Source organism: Salvelinus namaycush, chromosome 28 (genome assembly GCF_016432855.1).
Source record: "Salvelinus namaycush isolate Seneca chromosome 28, SaNama_1.0, whole genome shotgun sequence".
Taxonomy (NCBI): Eukaryota; Metazoa; Chordata; class Actinopteri; order Salmoniformes; family Salmonidae; genus Salvelinus; species Salvelinus namaycush.
The window spans coordinates 46,620,952-46,646,790 of NC_052334.1; the positions used below are offsets into that span (position 1 = coordinate 46,620,952).

The 25,839-nt window shown below is 40.4% G+C and overlaps 1 protein-coding gene across 3 annotated transcripts in view; it reads left to right on the forward strand.

Moving 5' to 3' along the window:
* Positions 1-498: 498 nt before the first annotated feature.
* LOC120023217 (serine/threonine-protein phosphatase 2A 56 kDa regulatory subunit gamma isoform-like) overlaps positions 499-25,839 on the forward strand; it is a 37,419-nt gene continuing 12,078 nt past the window's right edge. For all 3 annotated transcript variants that reach the window (XM_038967257.1, XM_038967259.1, XM_038967258.1), the window contains exons 1-11: positions 499-692; positions 16,155-16,354; positions 17,802-17,912; positions 18,372-18,464; positions 18,617-18,747; positions 18,916-18,975; positions 19,180-19,288; positions 20,295-20,348; positions 20,700-20,870; positions 22,199-22,326; positions 22,925-23,026. In XM_038967257.1, the coding sequence (XP_038823185.1) occupies positions 599-692; positions 16,155-16,354; positions 17,802-17,912; positions 18,372-18,464; positions 18,617-18,747; positions 18,916-18,975; positions 19,180-19,288; positions 20,295-20,348; positions 20,700-20,870; positions 22,199-22,326; positions 22,925-23,026 (1,253 nt within the window). In that variant the 5' untranslated portion in view covers positions 499-598. The remainder of the gene's footprint in view (positions 693-16,154; positions 16,355-17,801; positions 17,913-18,371; positions 18,465-18,616; positions 18,748-18,915; positions 18,976-19,179; positions 19,289-20,294; positions 20,349-20,699; positions 20,871-22,198; positions 22,327-22,924; positions 23,027-25,839) is intronic.

Sequence of the window (25,839 nt, forward strand, 5' to 3'; positions counted from 1 at the left end):
GGCCCTCTCACATTATCACATACACAGTAGGCCTATTCCAACAATGATTTGGCACTGCCTCTGCAAGTGGAATGGTTACAGGGATAGCCTACAGTTTTTGAGATACAATAATACTCACTGATACTACATTAGTTTCAGTGTGATATTTTCAGTGTAGTTTATTATTTGAGATTTGCCCAGCAAAAGTTGCAGTGTGGTGTCATTTTTGCAGCGTTTGTGTTTTGGTTTGATCACATTACAATAGGTCCATCATGTACGCAACTTGCTCCTTTAAATTGAGAATTTTACCAACCATTAAGCACTTGAGAGTCATGTTCAGTAATATTTAGAATAAAATACAGTGACGAATAAGAGCCAAATGTCCCTGCAAGTCCCCCCTCCTGCTCTCCCTCCACCAATAATCCGCCTTTCCCAGCTGCCTGCCTACATCAGTTTGTGTGCCTGTGTTCAGCCAACCGGCTCGCTCCTTGCCGCTGACATCACTAACTAGCCAGTTCCCTCCAGCAGCACCAGAGAGCTTCATTTTCTGATCTGCTTTTGTGTTAAAATGGAGGCTGGCTCATTGCCTTAAGTGGATTGCCTTCCTGGTTAAGTTTAGATGTTGACATGCACTAAAGCTGGAATCAGGATGGTTGTGGATGCACCTACTTCCAATGGGCCTTTCCAGCCAGTGGCTCTTATGCACTTCAGAGGTACGTAGGAACCGTTGTTGCTTTTTGTCCTGGGGAAGAGAGACACAGCATTTCTCTAGCTGTTCTTTTCCCCTCCATTGGTTATTGGCTGATTTGTCACCAAGATGGGAAGATACGGTTTAATTAAGAGTCTTTGTTTCAGAAGGATTGATGTTTGTAAAGGGTTTAATTGTTTCCTTATGAAAAGCTTATGAAAAGCTGGATTTACTACCCTCTTGCTCTCTGCCCCCCCCCCCCGCACACACACAGAGCGCAGGGATGTAAAAGGAAGTGAGGTCATAGCGTAGGGAAGGGTTTTGTGTGTGTGTGTGTGTGTGTGTGTGTGTGTGTGTGTGTGTGTGTGTGTGTGTGTGTGTGTGTGTGTGTGTGTGCTTATCTGTGTAAGTGTTTAAGAGAGTTAGAGAGAGGAGGAAGAAAGAAATAGGGAAGGGTAGCCTTTGCCTGTGTTCGTTCTGCTTGTCTCTATTTGGTCCCGGCTCATGGTTTGTGTAACACTCCAGTTCATCTGGGCACAACTTAGCCATAGGGTGTTGTAGACTACTGCCTCTGCTGCAGCAGCCTCTCCCTGCCCTTTTCCTTCTTCCCTCCTTCCTCTTCCCTATGGAGGAGAGGTTGCCTCCGCCTAAGAGGGGAAAAGCCTGTTATTACCTTCCCCTGAAAAAACAAACCTTAATGAGGCACAGTTAGTAGGCTATAGGCTAGCAGTAGGCTATTTCAGCTATAGACTAGCTCAGTCAATAGGCTAACTGCTAGCGCATTCATAAAGAGTCATTTCCATGTAAAAGGACTCATGAGCACCAACATGTGAAGTTAATAGGAGCATGTCAAATTGGGTGTCAAATGAAAGCTAAGAGTCTATATTTTTGAGAAATTAAGGCATATACATTTTTCTACCATTTTCCATCATATAAATGAGGAATAAGCAAAGGCATTGATATCTTGTCAAACAGATGGAAAAGGGGTATGAGAAAACATCTACCAGAAAAAAATGATTAAAAGGTATCAGAAATACATCAAAACATGTTAATGTTGAAGTAACGACCCCTGCCAACTAACATCAACACTTATATTTAGTTCAGGGGAATCTGTAGTGCTTTCTGTAAGTTTAAGAAACATTGCCTTGAAATTCCGTTACCAAAAACCTACATCTTAAAGATATTTTCTAATTTCTCTCCCTCATGAGTAGGGAGGATAATGAAAGTTCACAGAAGTAAGTAGACCTATCAATTACTTAGTGTTTTTACTGATATCAATTTTGTGTATGAATTGTTAAGTGATTACAACTCAAAATCCTCTTAATAAATCGGTAACAGAATTTCTGAAATCATAGTAGTCACAAACCACAGTTGGGTCACCTGCTACTGTCCTCTTTTCCTCTGGCATACTGTTATGTATAGCTGAGAACTATTTCTTTCTCTTTCTGTCTGGTTGTCAAAGCGAGTGTGAAAAGTCTGGACAACCCCTCCCTCGCTCTCCTCTCTCTCTCCGATAATGTCACCTCTCCCGGCTCTGACTTGATTTCAACGTCCACAGACCTCGTTTTTTAGTCAGGTCCAGACCAGCCTTGATTTAAATGTCCATATACGTCTGGACCGGCCTTCATTTGGGCCAAACATAGATGTCATGGACGTTCTATGTTTCGACAGCATAGTACATTACAGTAGAGCACAGTAAAGAAAAGTAGAGTATAGTTCAGTACAGTCCATGTCATAGCTGACTCCCCATTCTTTCTGCAGACATTTTTTTTATATTAATTCGGAGCAGATATTTAGGAGTTAATTTAAAAAAAACATGATCAGAAAAAAACAAAGGGAGATTTTAACAAAATTCTGTTACCAAATTTTGCATCTGCACAGTTCTTAGTTAAATGTTTTTGCAAAATATTCAGCGTAAATTGTTAAAAGTAGTCCTTGTGCATAGTTGTATGGTTTGTTAAACTTTGAAATCAATGATTTTAGATTGGCATACATAGAGTCTCAGTTCAATTACATTACTGTGGAGTTTCCCTGGCAAGGCTAGCCAGCACACTGAGTCAATAGTATGCAGACTTGAACTTGTCTGAAAATGTGGGTCTATGCCCCCACTGTATTCTGTGAAAGCCAAGGGGTGTTGAATAAGATCCATGATGCCGTGGGGTGTTATTGATTTGACTATGAATTTGAGCCGACACACCCCTGCATTGAATTACATTCATTTGTTTTGTGCGAGCTATCACACACTCTCTCTTATCCCCTATGTCCTTGTAAGACAACTGACATATTCTTCTTGCAAATAGAATAGCACAAATGGCCATAGAAAGGCCTTAAGTTTATTATTCTGAACGCAAGACACAATGGAAATTGCAGCATAATGTGGCATACTTTACCTATTCAGAACCCATGGCTTTGTCAGTAACCTGTCCAAATAATACAAAAAACAAATGTCTGTAAGGGGTGCGTAATCGGTGGCAGGGAAGTCAGACGCAGGAGAGCAGAACTTGGTAATAGCCGGAGCAGTTTAATTGCAAAACCAACGGCATGAAGAAATAACCAACATGGGTACAAAACCCAACGCGCACCAGTAAACATGTGCACAAGCACTTACAACAAACAATTCCACACAAATAAAAATGATTAACCTTCCCCACGTTGCGTCTTGGTCCGACCATCCTTCCAACAACGAGCGTTACACTTACATTAAACAATCCCACACAAAGACATTGGGGGGAACAGAGGGTTAAATACTCAACACTTAATGAGGGAAATGAGAACCAGGTGTGTAGGAAAACAAGACAAAACAAATGGAAAATGAAAAGTGGATCAATGATGGCTAGAAGACCGGTGACGCCGACCGCCGAACGCCGCCCGAACAAGGAGAGGAACCGACTTCGGTGGAAGTCGTGACAGAGGCAGTGATGTGCTGAAGCATGTTTCTTGATCCTTCATTCCGTCCTTCTTTTCCTTGCGGTAGGTACACAGATCTTTAAGTGATTGGATTGGTGAATAAAAGGTTACTACCTTTTCTCTTTCCCAAATCTAAACAATGTCTATTTCTGAGGCCTTTCTAAAGTTTTCGAACTGGGCCTTTTGACTAGTGTCAGATACCAACCAGCAGACACACTGTACCAGTCTTATCAGCACCAAATCTCTGCCGCTTTAATTAAAAACACTCCACCTTCACCTGGAGAGAACTTGGGCCATGACATGCAGAGGCAGACGACTATTATATTATACTAAACTAGTGTGTGTGTTAATTTGACTGCTTTCTGTGCCATAGCATGACTGCTCACTGTGTCAAAACGGTGACACAGTGAGAACATCCCACCCTAGCACATTAACCTCTCTTGGGTACGTGAGACGTTAGCGTCCCACCTCTTCAACAGCCAGTGAAACTGCTGGGCACCAAATTCAAATACAGAAATACTCATTATAAAAATTCAGAAAACAAAACATATTTTTCATAGGTTTAAAGATTAACTTCTTGTGAATCCAACCACGGTGTCAGATTTTTTAAATGCTTTACGGCGAAAGCATACCTACGATTATTTGAGAACATAGCCCAGCAGACAAATCATTACAAACAGTAACCAGCCAAGTAGAAGAGTTACACAAGTCAGAAATAGAGATACAATTAATCCCTTACCTTTGATGATCTTCATATGGTTGCACTCAGCAGATATTCATTTACTCAATAAATGTTCCTTTTGTTCGATAAAGTCTCTTTATATCCAAAAACCTCAGTTTTGTGCGTGTTTTCTTCAGTAATCCACAGGCTCAAACGCAGTCAACAGGCAGACAAAAAATCCAAATTGTATCTGTAAAGTTCATAGAAACATGTCAAACGATGTTTATATTCAATCCTCAGGTTGTTTTTTGCCTAAATAATTGATAATATTTCAACTGGACAATAACGTCGTCAATGTAAAAGGTAAACAAGAAAGGCACTCTCTCGGTCTCGCGCATGAAAAAGCTCTGTGACACTTTAGGGTCCACTCATTCAGACTGCTCTTACTTCCTCATTTTTCAGAATATAAGCCTGAAACAATTTCTAAAGACTGTTGACATCTAGTGGAAGGCATAGGAACTGCAATTTGAGTCCTAAGTCAATGGATACTGTAATGGCATTGAATAGAAAACTACAAAACCACACAAAAAAACTACTTCCCGAGTTTTTCCCTGACAAATCAGTTCTGTTATACTCACAGACACTATTTTAACAGTTTTGGAAACTTTAGAGTGTTTCTATCCAAATCTACCAGTTATATGCATATCATATCTTCTGGGCCCGAGAACCAGGCAGTTTAATTTGGGCATGCTTTTCATCCAAAATTCCGAATGCTGCCCCCTACCCTAGATAAGTTAAGTAATAGACTGGCACTGTGGAATGTTCCCAATGCTGTCTGTGACACCAGGGTTAGCATGTTCTAGTAATGATATCTCTATCATGCTGACTGCCTGCCGCCCAGTGCGCTTCCTGTTGCCATGTTAGTATGGCAGATGGGGATTAGTGATGGCAAATGTGCTTATTTGCCTCCTGTATTTGTCATTTACATTGGCAGTGTTATAGGCTTTGGTTTTTCCATTAATATTTTGAGGTTGGACGTTTGCAGATGGGGCGCACCGATTGATGTCACCTCATTAGTCAGTATGTGTTACACCTGTGCTGGTTTGTCATCTCGTTAGTGGGAAGGTGTTTCACCTGTGCTGGCCTAGTGCTCCAGTTGGCTTAAGAAATGTGGAGGGTTAACACCTTTTAGTTGGCACTCCCGATTTTGATTTCTAAAAAACAATCCTTTATCTGATCTTCCCAGTTTTTGTTTTGTTCCACCATTTTGTTTTGCTTCCAGTCATTAAGTTCGGTGTGGGTTTTATTTTGTTTGCCTCTTGTTGGGCAAACTTAGTGGGCTCTCATGGTGGGTGACTTAAGTCCCAGTTGTTGCTAGTCAATTTTCAGTGGACACACCCATGATTGACTTTCCGAACCCCCTCTTAGAACCCCATCTGTTTCACTTTGGTTCTGTTTTGAGTGACAATTTGGGATTTCTTGCTGGGGAATGTAACAAAATGGGGCTCGTCCGGGTTCTTGTTTCCCAGTAGTATGGTAGTTGCTCAGCTGTGCCCAGACAGTTTATGTCACTGACATCCACCCAGAGGGGTTATAAGATTGGTGGAATCATTTTGAAAGTTGCATGAACACGCAGGCTAATAATAAAAAACATGGACTTTAAGTTGAAAGCATTTGAGGAAAACCGTACATGGGAGATACTAGATAAATCTACGAAGGAGAATCTGCTTATCATTGCAAAGCATTATGACATCAAAGTTGCACATGCCAATTCAAAAGGAGTATTCAGAGTTCGTCTATACTGTTTGTGTAGGATGAAATCCTTCCGTAGAGCGAGGATGATGAAAAGGGTCCTACGGGTGGTAGAGTACACCCCATAGACGTGCAACTGCGAGAGGTAGAACTAAAGGCAAAATGGGAACAACAAAAATTTGAGATTTAGCACGAGGAAAGGGAACAGGAATAGGAGCATGCCATTCGATTAAGAGATTTGGAAGAACTCTGAATCTAGTCAAGCCATCCTGGACCCTCAACAGAGTTTGATCTTGGTCGGAACAGCCGACTTGTATCGCCTTTCAAAGAAAAGGTGGACGTATATTTGACTCTGTTTGAGCAGATTGCCACATGCCTAAAATGCCTGCGAGATATTTGGTAAGTGAGAAAAGCTCGGAAAGTGTACGTCGCTTTATCGCTTGACCAGAGTTCTGATTATGACATTGTTAAAGCTGTTATCCTTCTGGTTTATAAGTTGGTCCCAGATGCATACAGACAACTGTTCTGTAAATTATGGAAAATACAAAGCCATGTTGAGTTTGCAAGGGAACAAGCATGTATTTTTGATCGGTGGTGTAACGGCAGTCCTCCTCCTCTTCATCTGAAGAGGAGGAGTATTGAGGGAACCAAGGCGCAGCGTAGTGAAATGACATATTTTATTAACGAAAACACGAACTTGATTAAACTAACAAAAACAACAAACGGTGTAGACAGACCTAGACGACGTACTTACATAAAACAAGAAAACGCACGAATAGGAACATAGGCTACACAAACCGAACAAACCCGCGTGGTGTACAAACACAGACACGGAAGACAATCACCCACAAACAAACAGTGAGAACACCCTACCTAAATATGACTCTTAATTAGAGGAGAACGCAAAACACCTGCCTCTAATTAAGAGCCATACCAGGCAACCAAAACCAACATAGAAACAGATAACATAGACTGCCCACCCAAAACACACGCCCTGACCATAAACACATACAAAAACAACATAAAACAGGTCAGGACCGTTACAGGTGGTGTGGTTCTCAAGAGGTCAAGGACCTTGAGGATTTAAAGACACATATTTCTCAAGCAGTTCAAGAATTGCCTTCATTAGAGGGTTGCTACCTACATTGATGAGCACAAGGATCTCACTCTTGAGAAAACTGCAGTCTGTGCAGATGAGTTTGTGTTGACACATAAACCTACCTTCACAAACAAAGCACCCAGTTGCTATGCCAATGCGAAAAGCAATTCTGAGAAGACACATCCTACTACAAGGTTTCAGTCTTTTTCTACAGTGCCCAAAGATAAAGATCGGCAGAAAACAACTTTTTTTCCGCATCCGCCAGTTTATAATTACTGCTGTGAGAAAGGGAACATTATCTCTGTGTCCTAAGATGAAACAGAACAATTTGAGGGAGAAAAAGCTGTTTCTTCTTGTGGGAGCACTCCAGCCCATCAAGTCTCTGGTTGTTTGGGACTGGTGTATCTCCTAAACAGGATTTTGGATCTGATGTTTCAGACGGGTTCGTGTCTCTACTGAGGGGTAATTCTGTTAGGCAGCCAGTGAAGGTCCTGCAAGACACTGGGGAAGCCCAATCCTTCATTTTGGAGAGTGTTTTGCCTTCGTCTGACACTTCATCAACCTGTTACATTGTGTTAGTACAAAGAGTGGAGATGTGTTGCATGTGAGTTCCTTTGTATAATGTGGAACTTGAGTCTGATCTTGTTTCTGGTTCGTTGTCGTTGGAGTGAGGCATAGCCTAGCAGTGAAGGGGGGTCTCATTAATTTTGGAAAAAGATTTGGCTGGAGGTGATGTCGTGCCAAATCTTGTCGTTTGTAAGGAATCTGATGGGTTACCTGAAAAGTACCATAGAGTGTTCCCAGCGTGCGTCGTTAACATGCTGTCTAAGAAAGTTGCTGGGAGCAAGTCTAGTGTTGAGGAGGATGTCAGCGACCCCACCTTGATCGATCTGTCTGAGACGTTTGTGTGATCCTGATTTCTTTAAACCTCCTGAGTTGACCTCTCCTACAAAGACGAGCGAGTTTGAAGGACCACTGAAAGAAGATAGGGTCCATACAGTTGACACGTCGATGTCTAGGAAGCAGCTGATTGCAAAACAGAGTAAAGATGGTACCCTCTCCCCTCTTTTTAAAGATATATGTTCCGAGGAGGAGTTTGATGGTTCGTGGGGGTTACTTTGACAGAATTGGTGTTCTGATGGGGAAATGGCGTTCTAGGGCCATTTCTGTACAAGACGATTGGCCCAGTGTATCTCAAATTGTCTTTCCAGTTACAACTTCGACAAGAGATACTAAGGTTGAATCACGGTGGTAGTATTGCAGGCCATCTTGGGGTCAGCATGACGTATGACCGTATCTTGTGTAACTTCTTCTGGCCTGGTCTGAAACAAGATGTTGTGGCTTACTGTAAATACTGTCGTGTTTGCCAGTGGGTAAATCGAACCAAGCTGTACCGGTTGCAACTTTGCAGCCTATTGTTGCTCTTGAATAACCTTTCAGAAGGGTTCTGTTGGATTGTGTTAGACCTTTGCCCAAAGCAAAGAGTGGTAACCAGTTTCTCTTAACCATCATGGGCACTGCCACTCGTTTCCTTGAGGCCATTTCACTGAGGAAAATCACGGCTCCAAGTATTAAGGCCCCTGGTGAAATTCTTTTCAACTTTTGGACTCCCGCAGGTAGTGCAATCAGACCAAGGTTCTAATTTAATTTAAATGGTATTCCAGCAAGTGCTACAGCAGTTGGGTGTTACCCATTGCCCCTTTAGTACCTTCCACCCAGAGTCTCAAAGTGCTCTTGAGAGATTTCATCAGACTTTGAAGTCTATGTTGAGAGCTTACTGCTTTGAGTTTGAGAAAGACTGGGATGAAGGGGTCCCTCTTGTGCTGTTTGCAACAAGGGAGGTTGTTCAGGAATCTCTCGGGTTTTAGTCTGAATAAGCTTGTGTTTGGACATCATATCAGAGGTCATTTGAGCTTGCTGAGGGAGAGGTTGTTGCAGGGCAACAGCTTACCCTGCTTAAACACAAAAACAAATCTGTTGGAGTACGTTAGCGCTTTTCGATACAGATTGCACCGCGCCTGTGAATTTGCCAGTAAGAATCTGCAAACAACAATGAAAGTTTGGTACGGTCGAAAGGCCCAAAACCGCACTTTCGATGTGGGTGACCAAGTCCTGGTTTTGTTACCCATTCTGGGGTCACTGTTGCAAGCTCGCTTTTCAAGCCCTTACCCCATAGTGAAAAAAGTTGTTAATCTTAAAGGGAGGTTGCGTGCTTGCAAGTTGTGTATTGTTAGTTGAACTGTATTGAGGTGGTGTGTACTAATGACATGTGGTCGAGAAGGTTGTGGACATTTTTAAGGCCTTTGTTTTGTCTATGAACACCCCCCACATTCATACCCTCTGCACTCCTCCACTGGAAGATAATACAGATGATTGCAAATCCTCTGTTGATGACTGGGTTCTCCCTTGTAAATTGTTTCTATGAAGTTGCCGTTCAAATGCTCTGCCATTATTATTATTATTATTATATAAGGTATTCTTGGTGGGGTTACTCCTGTGTTGTGATGTGGGTATTATAGGGTGTGTATTCTCTTTTCTCTCCACTGGCTATCTGGTAAACAGGCTACACTCTAGGCACTCTTCTGCTGATGTGTGTGGGTCTGGTAGTGGTACTCGCTCTATTCTACTCTTTTCCTTTCAGCATGGTTAATACCTGCCTGGCGCCCAAACAACATCTTTATCTTTACCCCTCTCTAATAAATACTGCTACAATCTGGATTACTTTATCGCCATTATCGTACAGGAACAAACCCAGCTGTGTCATGTCAACATGTTGAAACCATACTTCACCCGCTATGGTTGGTGAAAACCGGTAGTGATGTTCTGCCTGTGGCGACTGCTGTCCACGTTGACTATAGTCTTCCTCAAGTGCAGAAGGAAAGCCCAATACACCCTGTGCCTATTGGACGATTGAGTAACTCAGAGATTCTAGACAACATTGTTGTACTGCTTTTAGAATATCAGGATTTAATCTCATATGTGCCAATTCAGACAAATGTACTCAAGCATGGCATTGACATTGGGGACTTTGCCCCAATCAAACAATATGCCTATCGAGTAATTCCTGAAAATAGAGAAACTAAGATTTTCTGGAACTCAATGCTGTTACTAAGTCGGACTCGTACTCGTACCCTTTTCCAAGGGTTGATGATTTAGGCAAATTTTGCGGCCGCTCATGGTGGGTGACTTAAGTCCCAGTTGTTGCTAGTCAACTTTCAGTGTACACACACGTATGAGTGTCATTCAAAACCCCACCTGTTTTGTTTTGGTTGTTAGCGACACCTTCTGTTTGAGTGACAATTTTTGGTTTCTAGCTGGGGAATGTAACATCAGTATGTTAGTATGGTTGACTTTGGGACATGGTGTAGAAGGAGTGTCTATTCTCAGAGTATGTTGTTCCCAGGGTGTAAGCCGTAAGGTCTTATAACTCTGTATTGTACATGCAGGAAGTGATGACTTTTCAGTTGTGTATTCGACCAATGATGCAGATGACTGACTCCACACATTGTTGGCCCTTGTATGTTGGGCTCTTTGAATTCTCACTCAGTTCTCCTTATTGACAGGGAACTCACTCCTCTCCTCCTCACCTCTCCTCTCTCTCCTCCATTTTTGTGAGAGCACTAGAAGAAAAAGATTGAGTCCGGTCAAGCAAGAATTTGAACTAGAATTTTGAGCAACAATTAAAAATTGCATTAAAATGTTATGAGACCTCTCAGGCTTTGGGATAATTTTGTGTCGTTCCATATGAATTCACTTTCTGTCTGCACCCCTTTTAGATTTGAACGAAACCTTCCAAACGTGTGCACATGGTAGTGGTCAAAACATTCAGGAGATAGAGGTGCTCAAAGTTGACCCTTTTTGCATACTCCACCTTACCATGAGTAGGCTGTCATTTTAAATAAGAATTTGTTCGTAACTGACTTGCCAAGTTAAATAAAATAAAAAACAACAATAAAAAACAATTAGTCATCCATGTCTTCATCTCTGAAAAAGATAAAAGTTTGAGTTTGATAACATTTCAGAGCTTACAAACAGGCTTGTCAAACTATATTATAATTTTGTATTTTTTTTAACTTTTCATGTCTATGGTCTAAACACGGAAACTCAGATTTCTCTCTTTTCACATACAGTACTAGTCAAGTTTGGACATACCTACTCATTCCAAAGTTTTAGTTTATTTATACAATTGTCTACATTGTAGAATAATAGTGAAGACATCAACATGATGAAATAACACGCATGGAATCATGTAGTAACCAAAAAAGTGTTAAACAAATAAAAATATATTTTAGATTCTTCAATGTAGCCTCCCTTTGCCTTGATGACATCTTTGCACACTCTTGGCATTCTCTCAACCAGCTTCATGAGGTAGTCACCTGGAATGCATTTCAATTAACAGGTGTGCCTCGTTAAGTTCATTTGGGGAATTTCTTTTCTCCTTAATGTGTTTGAGCCAATCGGTTGTGTTGTGACAATGTAGGAGTGGTATACAGAAGATAGCCATATTTGGTAAAAGACCAAGTCCATATTATGGCAAGAACAGCTCAAATAAGCAAAGTGAAATGACAGTCCATCATTATCATAATCCAGAAAATCCCAATAACTTTGAAAGTTTTCAATTGCAGACGCAAAAACCATCAAGCGCTATGATGAAACTTCCTCTCATGAGGACCGCCACAGGAAAAGAAGACCCAGAGTTACCTCTGCTGCAGGGGATAAGTTCATTGGAGTTAACTGCACCTCAGATTAAATGCTTCACAGAGTTCAAGTAACAGACGCATCTCAACATCAACTGTTCAGAGGAGACTGTGTGAATCAGGTCTTCATGGTCGAATTGCTGCAAAGAAACCACTACTAAAGGACACCAATTGGAAGAAGAGACTTAATTGGGCCAAGAAACACAAGCAATGGACATTAGACTGGTTGAAATCTGTCCTTTGGTCTGATGAGTCCAAATTTGAGATTTTTGGTTCCAACCGCAGTGTCTTTGTGAGACGCAGAGTAGGTGAACAAATTATCTCTGCATGTGTGGTTCCCACCATGAAGGAGGAGGTGTGATGGTGTGGGGGTGCTTTGCTGGTGACACTGTCTGTGATTTATTTTGAATTCAAGGCACAATTAACCAGCATGGCTACCACAGCATTCTGCAGCGATATGCCATCCCATCTGGTATGAGCTTAGTCCCACTATCATTTGTTTTTCAACAGGACAATAACCCAAAACACATCTCCAGGCTGTGTAAGGGCTATTTGACCAAGGATGGTGATGAAGTACTGCATCAGATGACCTGGCTCAACCCAATTTGAGATGGTTTGGGATGAGTTGGACCGCAGGTTGAAGGAAAAGCAGAAACAAGTGCTCAGCATATGTGGGAACTCCAAGACAGTTGGAAAAGCATTCCTCATGAAGCTGGTTGAGAGAATGTCAAGAGTGTGCAAAGCTGTCATCGAGGCAAAGGGTGGCTACTTTTGAAGAATCTAAAATGTATTTTGATCTGTTTAATACTTTTTTGGGTTAATACTTGATTCCATATGTCTTATTTCATAGTTTTGATGTCTTCACTATTACTCTACAATGTAGAACTTTTTTTTTTAAATAAAGAAACTCTTGAATTAGTAGGTGTGTCCAAACTTTTGACTGGTACTGTATGTTGTAGCTTCGACTCTATTTACAGGGTCTGAGTTGTTTTTGTTATGCCCGCCATCAGTTTAGTCACAGCATTCTCTTGAATACAGGGTAGGTGTCAATTCAATCATAGGAGCAGAATTCATAGAATGGACCTATCCCATCAGACCACTGCAATTTAGCTGGTATGTCACTGACATTTGAAAAAATATATATATTTTTTGTCTAAATTACTCTCAGAAAGATGGCCACCAGTCCACCATCCGTCAAAGGTCAACTTGAATGTGTATTCTATTATCTAGGCTATTTCTATGATTTCAATAGGTTTCCTATGGGAGATTTACGCTTTCCTTTAAAACAATGGATATTCCCACTCAAGTCAACATTCTCTGTGTGGACCTCCAACCATCTTTATGGTGCGATTTGAAAGTTAAAATGTACATTTTTTGTTCATTTATTAGGCAAAACATGACACCCACCCTGTATTCTGGGGCTCCCAAGTGGTGCAGGGGTGTAAGGCACTATGGGACAAAGAGTCTCATAGGGCGTTGCAGAATTGGCCTAGCGTCGTCCCGGTTAGGGGAGGGTTTGGCCGGGGTAGGCCGTCATTGTTACATTCTCTCTGGGATATGTGGGACAGTAGCGTCCCCCCTGGCTAACATCCAGTGAAAATGCAGAGCGCCAAATTCAAATAAATGAAACTTTCGTGAAATCACACATTCAAAATACCAAATTAAAGCTACACTTGTTGTGAATCCAGCCAACGTGTCAGATTTCAAAAATGCTTTACGGCGAAAGCAAACAATGCTATTATCTGAGGATAGCACCCCAGCTAACAATCACAGACCATCATATTTCAACCCTCCCGGCGCGACACAAAACGCAGAAATAAAGATATAGTTCATGCCTTACCTTTGACGAGCTTCTTCTGTTGGCACTCCAATATGTCCCATAAACATCACAAATGGTCCTTTTGTTCGATTTAATTCCATCGATATGTATCCAAAATGTCCATTTATTTGGCGCGTTTGATCCAGAAAAACACTGGTTCCAACTTGCACAACGTGACTAAAAAATATCTCAAAAGTTACCTGTAAGCTTTGTCCAAACATTTCAAACTACTTTTGTAATACAATTTTAGGTATTTTTTTACGTAAATAATCGATAAAATTGAAGACGGGATGATCTGTGTTCAATACCGGAGGAAAACAATGTGTAGCATGCTTTCTGGTCACGCGCCTCTAACAAACACTACAATTCACTGGAGCCTCATTCTGAACATGGCTACTTCTTAATTTCTCAAAGGAAAAACCTCAACCAATTTCTAAAGACTGTTGACATCCAGTGGATGTGATAGGAATTGCAGGAAGGTCCCTTAGAAATCTGGATTCCCAATGAAAACCATTGAAAAGAGAGTGACCTCAACAACAAAAAAATCTGAATGGTTTGTCCTTGGGGTTTTGCCTGCCAAATAGGTTCTGTTATAGTCACAGACATGATTCAAACAGTTTTAGAAACTTCAGAGTGTTTTCTATCCAATACTAATAATAATATGCATATATTAGCATCTGGGACTGAGTAGGAGGCAGTTTACTCTGGGCACGCTTTTCATCCAAACGTGAAAATGCTGCCCCCTATCCTAGAGAACTTAAATAACAATTTGTTCTTAACTGACTTGCCGAGTTCAATATTTTTTTTATTCAAGAGCATGCTGTGTCTCAACAGATGGTGGGCACAACAAACACCGCTGATGTAAAATAGTACATGTTTGCGATAGTTGATTATAAAGGTGAAACTTATTTTAATTTTAAATAAATTATGAAATAGTTTGGCAACCATGTTTGTAATCTTTCAAATTATATCAAGCTCAACTATTTATATTTTTCAGTGATGAAGACACGGTTGTCTCATGGTAGTGTGGGGTATGCAAAATAGGTAAACTTTGAGCACCCCTAGCTCCTGAATGTTTTGGCATTCAGGTCCAAAAAGTAATGTTCTGACCACTTTTACCATGGGCAAACATGTATAGGAGGTTTTGTTCAAATCAAAAGGGCTGTAGTCAAAAAGTAATTGAAATCATATGGAATGGTGCTACAGGGAAGCTGTCTGTTCAGTTGTGGGGGAACTATTCTTTGGACATTGAAGTTAACAGGGTGAAAACGAGTATGTACTTCTGAGTGAGATTTTTTATATAAATATATATATATTTTTTTTACTGTATGTTATTTTCCTCCCTGTGCTATGCAAGCAGTAAACAATGTATATGGGTGGCAGGTAGCCTAGCGGTTAGAGTGTTGGGCCAGTAACCGAAAGGATGCTTGTTCGAATCCCTGAGCCGACAAGGTGAAAAAAATCTGCCGCCGTGCTCTTGAGCAAGGCACTTTACCCTAATTGCTCCAGGGTCGCAGTTGATAATGGCTGACCCTGGCTGTAACCCCCACTCTCCAGGGCTGTCTCAGGGGGAATTGGCATAAGATAAATGTGTGAAATAGGACAAATATACATGTGAAATAGGATAAATATAAGCACCCACCAAATTATTATTATTATTAGAATACCTTCTAGGAGAGGTAATTTTTCTTCACAACAAAATCTCAGTTTTTGATGTAAATGAAATGTTATCAAAGGGTCCAGACCCTCTTTTTTCGTGATTTCACGTTTTAGAGAAACGTACCCCAAAGACCAAATCACTTCCTCATCCTTGTTATGTAGTATTGGGGCCCCAAAAAACATGAACAAAGGCTCAAAAAACACCCAAATACATCCTTTTAGAAACGGCAAAGCTCTCAGTATAGTGACACATTTGTTTAGATGTTGTACACTTGAAATTGTGTCATTATGAACTGCGACCTTATATTACATTTTGTTGCGACTCTAGCATTTTACAGGTAACTGCCAAAATAATGGAAACACTTGAGCAAATTAGGGATACAAAGTATATTGAAAGCATGGGGTGCTTCCACACAGGACGTTCCAGACACTTGTAGAAACTATGCCAAGGTGTATTGAAGCTGTTCTGGTGGCTCGTGGTGGCCCAACACCCTATTTAGACACTATATGTTGGTGTTCTTTATTTTGGCAGTTACCTGTAGCATGGAAAATGGAACCGCTCGAGTTGCGCAAATGGGAATATAACATTGTGGATAAAGTTCAGAATGACAACTTCATGTGTACAAAATCTAAAGACCTGCATCACTATGCTGAGAGCTTTGCCATTTCTAAAAGGACATATTTGGGTGTTTTTGGAGATTTTCTTCATGTTTTTTCAGGGCCCCCATACTACACAACGAAGGAAGTGATTTGCTGTTTGGGTAAGTTTCTCTAAAACATGTGAAAGCACAAATGTGTCTGGACCCTTCTATAACATTCCAGTTACATAAAGTATTGAAAATTTATTTTTCAAAACAATCATTTTATAAAACATTATTTTCTCTCTCCCTCAGACTGTGCTCCGGCGGAGCAGGAGAAGCTGTTTGTGCAGAAGCTGCGCCAGTGTTGCGTGCTCTTCGACTTCCTGTCGGACCCACTAAGTGACCTGAAATGGAAGGAGGTGAAGCGGGCGGCGCTGAGCGAGATGGTCGAGTACATCACCCACAACAGGAACGTCATCACAGAGCCCATCTACCCTGAGGTGGTGCACATGGTGAGTGTCAGCAGACTGACTGGAAGAGAGTAGATGAGCCACCCTTAAGGCCAACCCTGGCTGGGGTGAATATGGCTGTTTTGAGTTGGACTGGGTAGAGCTGGTGTTATGATCATCTGTGCTATCGCCCAGACTGTGCTACTTTCTGACAATTTAAGCTATCCCTCAGAATGTGCTACTTTTATGTCCCGGGTCCCACTGTTCAGAATGAAAGAGTAAGGGTAGCATGCTTTAAAACATGTTTCCAAACAGAAAGAATGCAATACCATGAGAATCTCCATTGAGGCAAGCATATTCTGAGCTGTCAGGTCAGAATTATTAACCAGATTATTAGCCTTTTACAGGGATTTGCTTTACATTTGAGCTCCACAAATTAAGAAAGTGATAGATAGTGACAACACCAGATGTAACAGACAGGAATGGGGTTAATTTCCATTCAAAAAAGCAAACCAAATTGAATTTCCAATTTTCCTCATTGAGGAGCCATTGACATCACAAAGCCATACAAAACTATAAATCTGAAGCATGAAGCAATTCTCTGCAAGCGTGACTCATCAAGTTAGCCTGTCGTGGTTTTTAATGTGATAGCTCATTGTGGCCCAGCATAAGGCTGTCATGGATAAGTGTGTAAACGCAGTGAGCCTTTTCAAGTGTCAAAGCATTTCGTTCAGTCCATGATTTTAAAACATTCAAATCGTAATGCTTTACCCCGGCTCCCTACTGTACTCTCGCTTGTCTTCCACCCGTCAGCAGTCCTCGCCCAGATTCACTTTGAAGTGTTTCTCTTTTATACATCAAAGCTTCTGCAGTTAGCGGTAAAGCTAATGAGTTATTATAATCATTTGACATTGAATTGAAAACCTCTGTGAATGAATAAATGTATATTTTCTCTTTTTTAAAAGCTACATCTGGGCTTGAACTTGTTTACCTAGCTAGCAGCTCTGCAACCAACAGGAATAGCAGTGTTCTATATCCTCAGGCCACCTGCACTGTCCCATGATCTGTCTTTACTGGGAATAGCAGTTATAGCTAGCACCCCACAGGGCAAGTCAGTTGATGTTGGAGACAAATGATAACACACTTGGTTCCAATGAAAGATGTACAACTGGTTGAGTTGGCCAAGTAGATACTACTGCCCTGTTTGAATACTTCAGACATGTGCACTTCCTTCCTTATCTCCTTGAGGTAAACACAGATCTATAAGTGACTAGATCGAGTGGTAACTTTCTCTCATCCATCACTTTCACCAATTTTATATCTGTGTTTGAGTAAGTTATGAAGGAAGGATCAATGATGCATTCTAAAGTATTTAAACAGGGCCTATAATCTTGTTACATTCAATGTAAAATGAAACAACAGCAAGGGAAGTGTTTTGGCTCCATACTGGCCTTCATCAGGGTGATATATTGAATCTGAATATACTTTGTTGTGCTTTTCCCACCCTCAGTTTGCGGTGAACATGTTCCGAACGTTGCCTCCGTCGTCCAACCCCACAGGAGCAGAGTTTGACCCGGAGGAGGACGAGCCTACACTTGAGGCTGCATGGCCACATCTCCAGGTACCCAGGGCATCTAATAACCCAGCTTACATGGCCCGGGTCGTGTTCATTCGGCACCAAACGGAAAAAAACAGACGGAAACTACCTGGTTTTGTCCTAAACACACATTTTTGTTCGTAAAGAGTTTTCTGTTGCATGTCCTAATGAACACACGACCCTGCTGTTTGAGTAAGATTTAAGTGCTGCGAATCTTACATTCTCTGAAGTACAGTGCTGTAAAATGAAAACATCTAATAAGTTTAGAATTGAAGTTAATTGGACCTTCCCTAACTCTTGGCTCAAACCAAACGAGCACATCTGTTTATTATGGATCATTATGATAGGATTTGCATTGGGGAATTACTGTGATTTTACAAAACAGTTTTGTAAAGAAAGATTATGACTAGCATTTTGGACCTGATCTTTCTTGATATGCATTCAGCAAATTAGGTATTTGTAAAAGGTTTTCTTTCTTTACAGCTCGTCTATGAATTTTTCCTTCGGTTTTTAGAATCTCCCGACTTTCAACCGAACATAGCAAAGAAGTACATCGACCAAAAATTTGTGATGCAGGTAAGAGCTGAAAGAAACATGGATACTCGCACATTGTTGAATGCTCACACAGTTTTATTGCTGATGTTTCCAAAGGGCATTTCTTTCTTTTAGTGTAAAGTCTTGTCTTTGGTTTTGTGGAGTCTGATGGGAGTGATGTCATGTGTCCACAGCTTTTAGACCTGTTTGACAGTGAGGACCCACGGGAGAGGGACTTCCTCAAAACCACTCTCCACAGGATCTATGGGAAATTCCTGGGACTACGGGCCTACATCAGAAAACACATCAATAATATATTTTATAGGTGAGTTTAATTTCAGCTGATTTGTTTAATCTTAGATATTTTAACACATCAAATTGATTGCTGAAGATTCAATGGTGAATTTGGTTGTTTAGTTTTATAACTACTAAGAAATGTATGTTTGGCTGTGTAACTAAAACTAAAACTAAAATGTCTCTCTGTTTTTGACAGGTTTATCTATGAGACCGAGCACCATAATGGAATTGCAGAATTACTGGAGATACTCGGAAGGTACACTTCAAGCTCTAATCCAGCGTGTCTTGCAGTGGAGTTAGAATAGTTATTTTTGACTGTTATCCAGTCTCATGATGTCTTCTCGACTGCAGATAGGATCTCTAACCATTCATGGTCAGCTGTTGTTTATCCTTTATCCCTTTAATTTTCTGTTACTATTTTTAGTTCAGTTGAATTATTTGTTTCTCTCTCTATTCACAGTATAATCAATGGGTTTGCCTTACCACTAAAAGAGGAGCACAAGACTTTCCTGTTAAAGGTCCTGTTGCCTTTGCACAAAGTCAAATCACTTAGTGTCTATCATCCACAGGTAAGCCCTTCATTTTTTCATGTTTAATGTCATGTTTATTAGGCACATAAGGTAAGAAAACAGACTGAAACAGGGAGGGAATACCTTTACTTGTCCAAACGTGTGTTTTCATTTTCCGTTGAAAGACATTTTAAAACGTTTTCCATTGTGTGGCCCTAATGAACATGACGCAGTTCTGATGATTGTTCTGCTATCAGCCATGCAGCACCTGGGCTCGGTTCAGGAGGGTGAGAAGTTACAGAACGTTCAGATAGAAATGCATTGTGTAGAACAGACACGATTCTCTGTCGTCAAGAATAGGGAGTCGTTTCAGCTCCCTTCAATAAATTTTGATCTGCAACTTTCTTTTTTCTTTTTCCCCCTACTGAATATACCTATGGAAATCTATGGAAATGGCTGAGTATATCCCTAGTTATGGCCAGTTGGCACACAGTGGTGTTGTTTCCAGTTGGGTCAGGCCTGTTCAGGCAGTGAGTGGGGGAGGTGAGAGCAGTATCCTGGCTGCTACAAGCTAGCTGTAATCCGATACCTGGCATTCACAAGCCTGAGTTACTATGTCGACAAAGGTCCTTGTCAGGGGCCTCTTGCTCTCTCTCGCTCTCTGGGCCAGCGTGTGTCTCTTTCACTGTATGACTGCTGTCAGCCAAGTGGGTCCCTTGAGCTGGTAGAACAGTTCTTAGTCTGCTCTGTGGGCCATTGCATAGCATAGTAGCTCAATTAGAGCTTGATCTATGTGTTAGCGTCTGTTTTGCCCCAGCCTAATGCAAAATGAGGAAACACCCCTTACAGTAATTGTCGTTACAGTGTAGAACATTGCAGTTATATCGCCGTTATACTGCTAGTATTACTGCGTCCAAAGTATTAGTTACTACACTAACTGCAACTTCATGACTACAATGATTAGTTAGGGACTATTTTTGGTGTGAATGTCAACACAATAAGATTGTGTCTTCACTAATTGAATCACCACTAATTGTGTTCTATATTGTGTTTTTCTTCCCCCTAGCTGGCATACTGTGTTGTGCAATTTCTAGAGAAGGATAGCACTCTCACTGAACCAGTAAGTCATGTGAAATTTCTCCTCACATTTCCTTGTGAATCGGTTGTTTATAGTATTTGACCTGAGGCTGAAGGTGTATTGTTTGTTCCTTCTGTGTTGTTGTATTGCATCATCTCAGAAGGTATTGCTATTGCAATGCATATCAACCCATTTATCAAAATTGATCGGTTTTGATAAAAAGTGTATAAATGCTCATTGCAAGTTTATAAATAATTAACTAATTTATTATTAGCATATACACTATAAAAAGGTAAGTAAATGTTAATGCTTATTCATGAAAGTCATTATAAAGTGTTACTAACTAATATATTGGTCAATATCCACTCCACTCACTGATCATTGTCTTCCCAGGTGGTAATGGCACTTCTCAAATACTGGCCAAAGACTCACAGCCCCAAAGAGGTGATGTTCCTCAATGAGCTGGAGGAGATTCTGGACGTCATTGAGCCGTCTGAGTTCGTCAAGGTCATGGAGCCACTCTTCAGGCAGCTGGCAAAGTGTGTGTCCAGCCCGCACTTCCAGGTGACTGACCCTCTGACCCCATGCCACGGGAACCCTGCTATTGGTGCCATTTGATCTTTAGAGTCATTATAATCTTGTGGGAAAGTAAAATTCAGTAGTGAAATGCTTTTAGTTGGTTCCGAGAACTAAGCAGTCCATTACAATGGAAACAAAACAAGAACCAGGAATTTAATGGTTCTGCCTGAATCAGACTTGTAGTAGAGAACCGACATAATATACAGTCAGGTCCATAATTATTGGCACCCTTGATAAAGATAAGACTGTATAACAAATAAGACTGTATAGCATAAATATCGGAAATACTGCGCTACAGTATATTGTATGCTCAAAAAAATTGGGAAATGATATTATTTTATAATACAATTGCCCAGAGAAATACATTTAGTTTAACAAGTAATAAAAAATAATCTCAAAAAGATAAGGGTCAAAATTATTTGCACCCCTGTTTTCAATACTCCATCACCCTACCCATGCGAGGATAATGACACTGAGCCTTTTTCTAAAATGTTTTATGTGATTGGAGAACAATTTGGAAGGGATTTTAGACCATTCTCCCATAAAGAATCTTTCCAGATCCTTGATATCTTTTGTTTGCTTAGATGGACTGCCCTATTCAATTCAAACCATAGGTTTTCAAGGGATAAAGTACCAGAGACTTGAACCCAAAGTGGTCAATTAACTATTTCTTTGTGGATTTTGATGAGTGCTTGGGGTTATTGTCTTGTTGGAAGATCCACTTGCGGCTAAGATCCCTCCCAATGAGTTGTCCATTCTCATAAAACATTTTAGAAAAAGGCTGTGTCATTATCCTCGCACGGGTAGGTTGCTGGAGTATTGAAAACAGGGGTGCAAATACTTTTGAACCCTGTCTTTTAAAGACTGTTTGTATTACTTGTTAAACAAAATCTCTTTCTCTGAGCAATTGGAAAGGTATTAAACAATGTAACTTCCCCAGTTTTTTGAGAATGCAATATACATCAGCAGTTGTATTTATTTTATACAGTCTTTTTCACTCATCTTTATCAAGGGTAACCATAATTATAGGCTTGAGGGAAGGATGTGACACGTTACTTTTGTCACCTTTTTGTTTGATCATTTAAGAGTACTCATCAGTAGTACTCTTATTGCCCCATCTAATGCTCCTGCAATTAAAGGGATAGTTCACTCAAAATACATATTCATTTCCTTATCCTGAAAGCAGTCTATGGATAAGAAGAGGGTGTTCCTTTAACCTTCTGATGCCCTACTGTATATGGCTTCCCCTTCCGTTGTCATATTGAGTGAGATGTTCTGACCGATGGTGCTGTATGCTTGTGGTCACTGTGCAGGTAGCAGAGAGAGCTCTTTACTACTGGAACAATGAGTACATCATGAGTCTAATCAGCGACAATGCAGCCAAAATCCTGCCCATCATGTTCCCGGCACTCTACCGTAACTCCAAGACCCACTGGAACAAGTAAGTAGCCCCTCCACTTGGGCCGCATTCACTAGGCACCAAACGGAAGATGACAAACTGAAATAGGAAGGGATTAATAAATGCAACTTTTTCATTGCAAAACATTTTATGCTTTGTGGCCTAATTGGAATGCCCCATTGGTCACTTACTTCCATTTCTCAGGACATGCAGTGTCAGCCAGACCTGGGTTCAAATGTTATTTGTTTTCTTTCAAAAACGTTGATTGAGCTTGCCTGGTGCAATGGAACCAATATAATAGTCCCAAAAGTGCGCACCCATCTGGCACTCCAGGCAGGCTCAATCAAACGTTCAGTTTTGAAATATTTCCAATAATCCATATTAGAACCCAGGCCCCTAGCAAATGTATTGAATTTAGCTGAATTTGAAAGACATTGCCCCTTGAATGTCAACACCTTACCAAACAGTTTTATGTTATTTAACATTAAGCTGCTCTGAAAGTGCAGTGTTGAATGCGGAGAGCTCAACATTAGTACAGGCCTACTTTGCTCATTCCCCTGAATCAAATTTTGGTTTGGGCTGGAGGACAGGGCTGCCTTTTAAGACATGACGGTAGACTGACTCACTTCTGTGTGTGCAGGACCATCCATGGCCTCATCTACAATGCTCTCAAGCTCTTCATGGAGATGAACCAGAAGCTGTTTGATGACTGCACACAGCAGTTCAGAGCAGAGAAAAATAAGTATGTAAACAATATTATCGTTTGAGATTAGCATAATTATCTGAAGTCTTGACTGTAGATTGTAGTTAAGACTATGGATTATGATGTAATATTATCATTTACATTAGTATATGGCAAATGCTGACTATAGATTGTAATGTAGACTATTGCAGTCTAGAAGCTTCAGAAATGCGCTTCAGTGTTTTTAATTGTCGTGGATTTAAACTATTAATTTAATACATTCAATTATTTAGCTTGAATTAATAATGAATCATAGGTTTAATGAATGTCATTCGACCTGATATTATGGCCATAGATGAGCAAATTAGACCTGATATGTATCAAATTACATTTTTAAAACAGTTTAGATGTAATTGTAAAATAATTTTGTATGCTCTGAGTCTCAGATATGGTTTTGCATAAGGAACATTTTTGATATTCTGTTATTTAATATGGTGTTTTATTTTTTGAAAGAAATTGCATAGAGAATATATTTTATTTCTTATTTTAGTTGTACTACCAGTTATCAACACATTGTTCAATGTTGAAGTACAATAATATCCAGTGGTTATTCTGTGACTTGAGCTAATTGGCTTTCTTTCTTTTTTTTTGCCGTGGTATCGTTTTGGTATGGAGTATAATTTTGGTATCGTGATACTAAGCCTGCTATTGGTATCATAGTAAAAAAATCTGGTGTCGTGACAACACTAGTCTATACACCAAAGAAATAGAATGGAATTTACACAGCATACTACAATTCCCAGGGTGCAATGCTCCGCCCAGGGCTACTGGCTGGCTACCGCTAGCAAGCCCAAACTAAGTAGTTTAAATATATTGCTGTCAAGTTATGGGTGCATTTCACATTACTTTTGGGTTGTAATCATACTATAATGCTCACATGAATGTCATGCTTAATATATGTTCACTTCAGTAGCTAGGTTTTCATTCAATTTGCGTCATGTGAATATTCAAAAATCCACATTTAAAACAACATGCACATTTTCCCTCCAGAGATGTTTCCATCAAATTGACTTGTTGCAGATAAAAGGCTGTGTGTGATAATGTAGTGCACATAAAATACGTTTTGCGGTTAAATTCCCATTAACCGAATAAAACATTCAAGTTAAATGGGTTTCCATCACATTTTCAGCTCTACAAATGATTTTCTCACGTAAAATGTTGCGTTATATAGCGAGGTATTGGAACGTGTGCTCTAGCCAACAGCGATACAGTTGAAGTCGGAGATTTACATACACTTAGGTTGGAGTCATTAAAACTAGTTTTTCAACCACTCCACACATTTCTTGATAACAAACTATAGTTTTGGCAAATCGGTTAGTACATCTACTTTGTGCATGACACAAGTAATATTTCCAACAATTGTTTGCAGACAGATTATTTCACTTATAATTCACTGTATCACAATTCCAGTTGGTCAGAAGTTTACATACACAAGTTGACTGTGCCTTTAAACAGCTTGGAAAATTCCAGAAAATAGTGTCATGGCTTTAGAAGTTTCTGATAGGCTAATTGACATCATTTGAGTCAATTGGAGGTGTACCTGTGGATGTATTTCAAGGCCTATCTTCCAACTCAGTGCCTCTTTGCTTGACATCATGGAAAAATCAAAAGAAATCAGCCAAGATCTCAGAAAAATTATAGACCTCCACAAGTCTGGTTCATCCTTGGGAGCAATTTCCAAACACCTGAAGGTACCATGTTCATCTGTACAAACAATAGTACGCAAGTATAAACACCATGGAACCACACAGCCGTCATACCGCTCAGGAAGGAGACACGTTCTGTCTCCTAGAGAACGTACTTTGGTGTGAAAAGTGCAAATCAATCTCAGAACAACAGCAAAGGACCTTGTGAAGATGCTGGAGGAACAAGTACAAAAGTATCTATATCCACAGTAAAATGAGTCCTATATCGACATATCCTGAAAGGCCACTCAGCAAGGAAGAAGCTACCGCTCCAAAACCGCCATAAAAAAGCCAGACTACGGTTTGCAACTGCACATGGGAACTAAGATCGTACTTTTTGGAGAAATGTCCTCTGGTCTGATGAAACAAAAATAGAACTGTTTGGCCATAGTGACCATTGTTATGTTTGAAGGAAAAAAGGGGAGGCTTGCAAGCCAAAGAACATGTTGTGGGGGTGCTTTGCTGCAGGAGGGACTGGTGCACTTCACAAAACTGTTTTTCTGACATTTTACATTCTTAAAATAAAGTGGTGATCCTAACTGAAACTGAAAAACTGAGTGTAAATGTATATGGCAAAGGTGTATGTAAACTTCCGACTTCAACTGTATCTGCGTGCTGATGGCTAGAGCGCACATATAGCCTACATTATGAGATTATTATTATTAGTATGGACAAAAGAGCAAGATTATTTTTATTTATCAAACGGCAGCCAAGCAACGATTATGATGTCACCAGAATAACACCCTCAATTTTTATTGGAAAGGAGCATCAAGATCAACTATATCATTTTGGAACTTAGCCTCCCTTGCACTGCACTACTTTGTAACACCTTCTGCCTAGTTTCGGTGGGCTGGCTCTCATCTTCTCTGTAAGCAAAGTTTTCCCATAGTTCGTTTCTGGAGCCAGTTTTGTCAACAAGTTGCGGGCGGGGATGTATGATTTTTTTTTAAGAAAGGGAAAGGAGATACCTAGTCAGTTGTACAACTGAATGCTTTCAACTGAAAGCCACGCTGTCAGCATTTTCTATCTGTTCTCTTACTTCTCAAAACTAGCTTGCCTGGCTAGCTACTGCCTCTGAGAAGATTCAGACAAATTACTCGACAGACTTGATCCCCTCAATCCGTATAT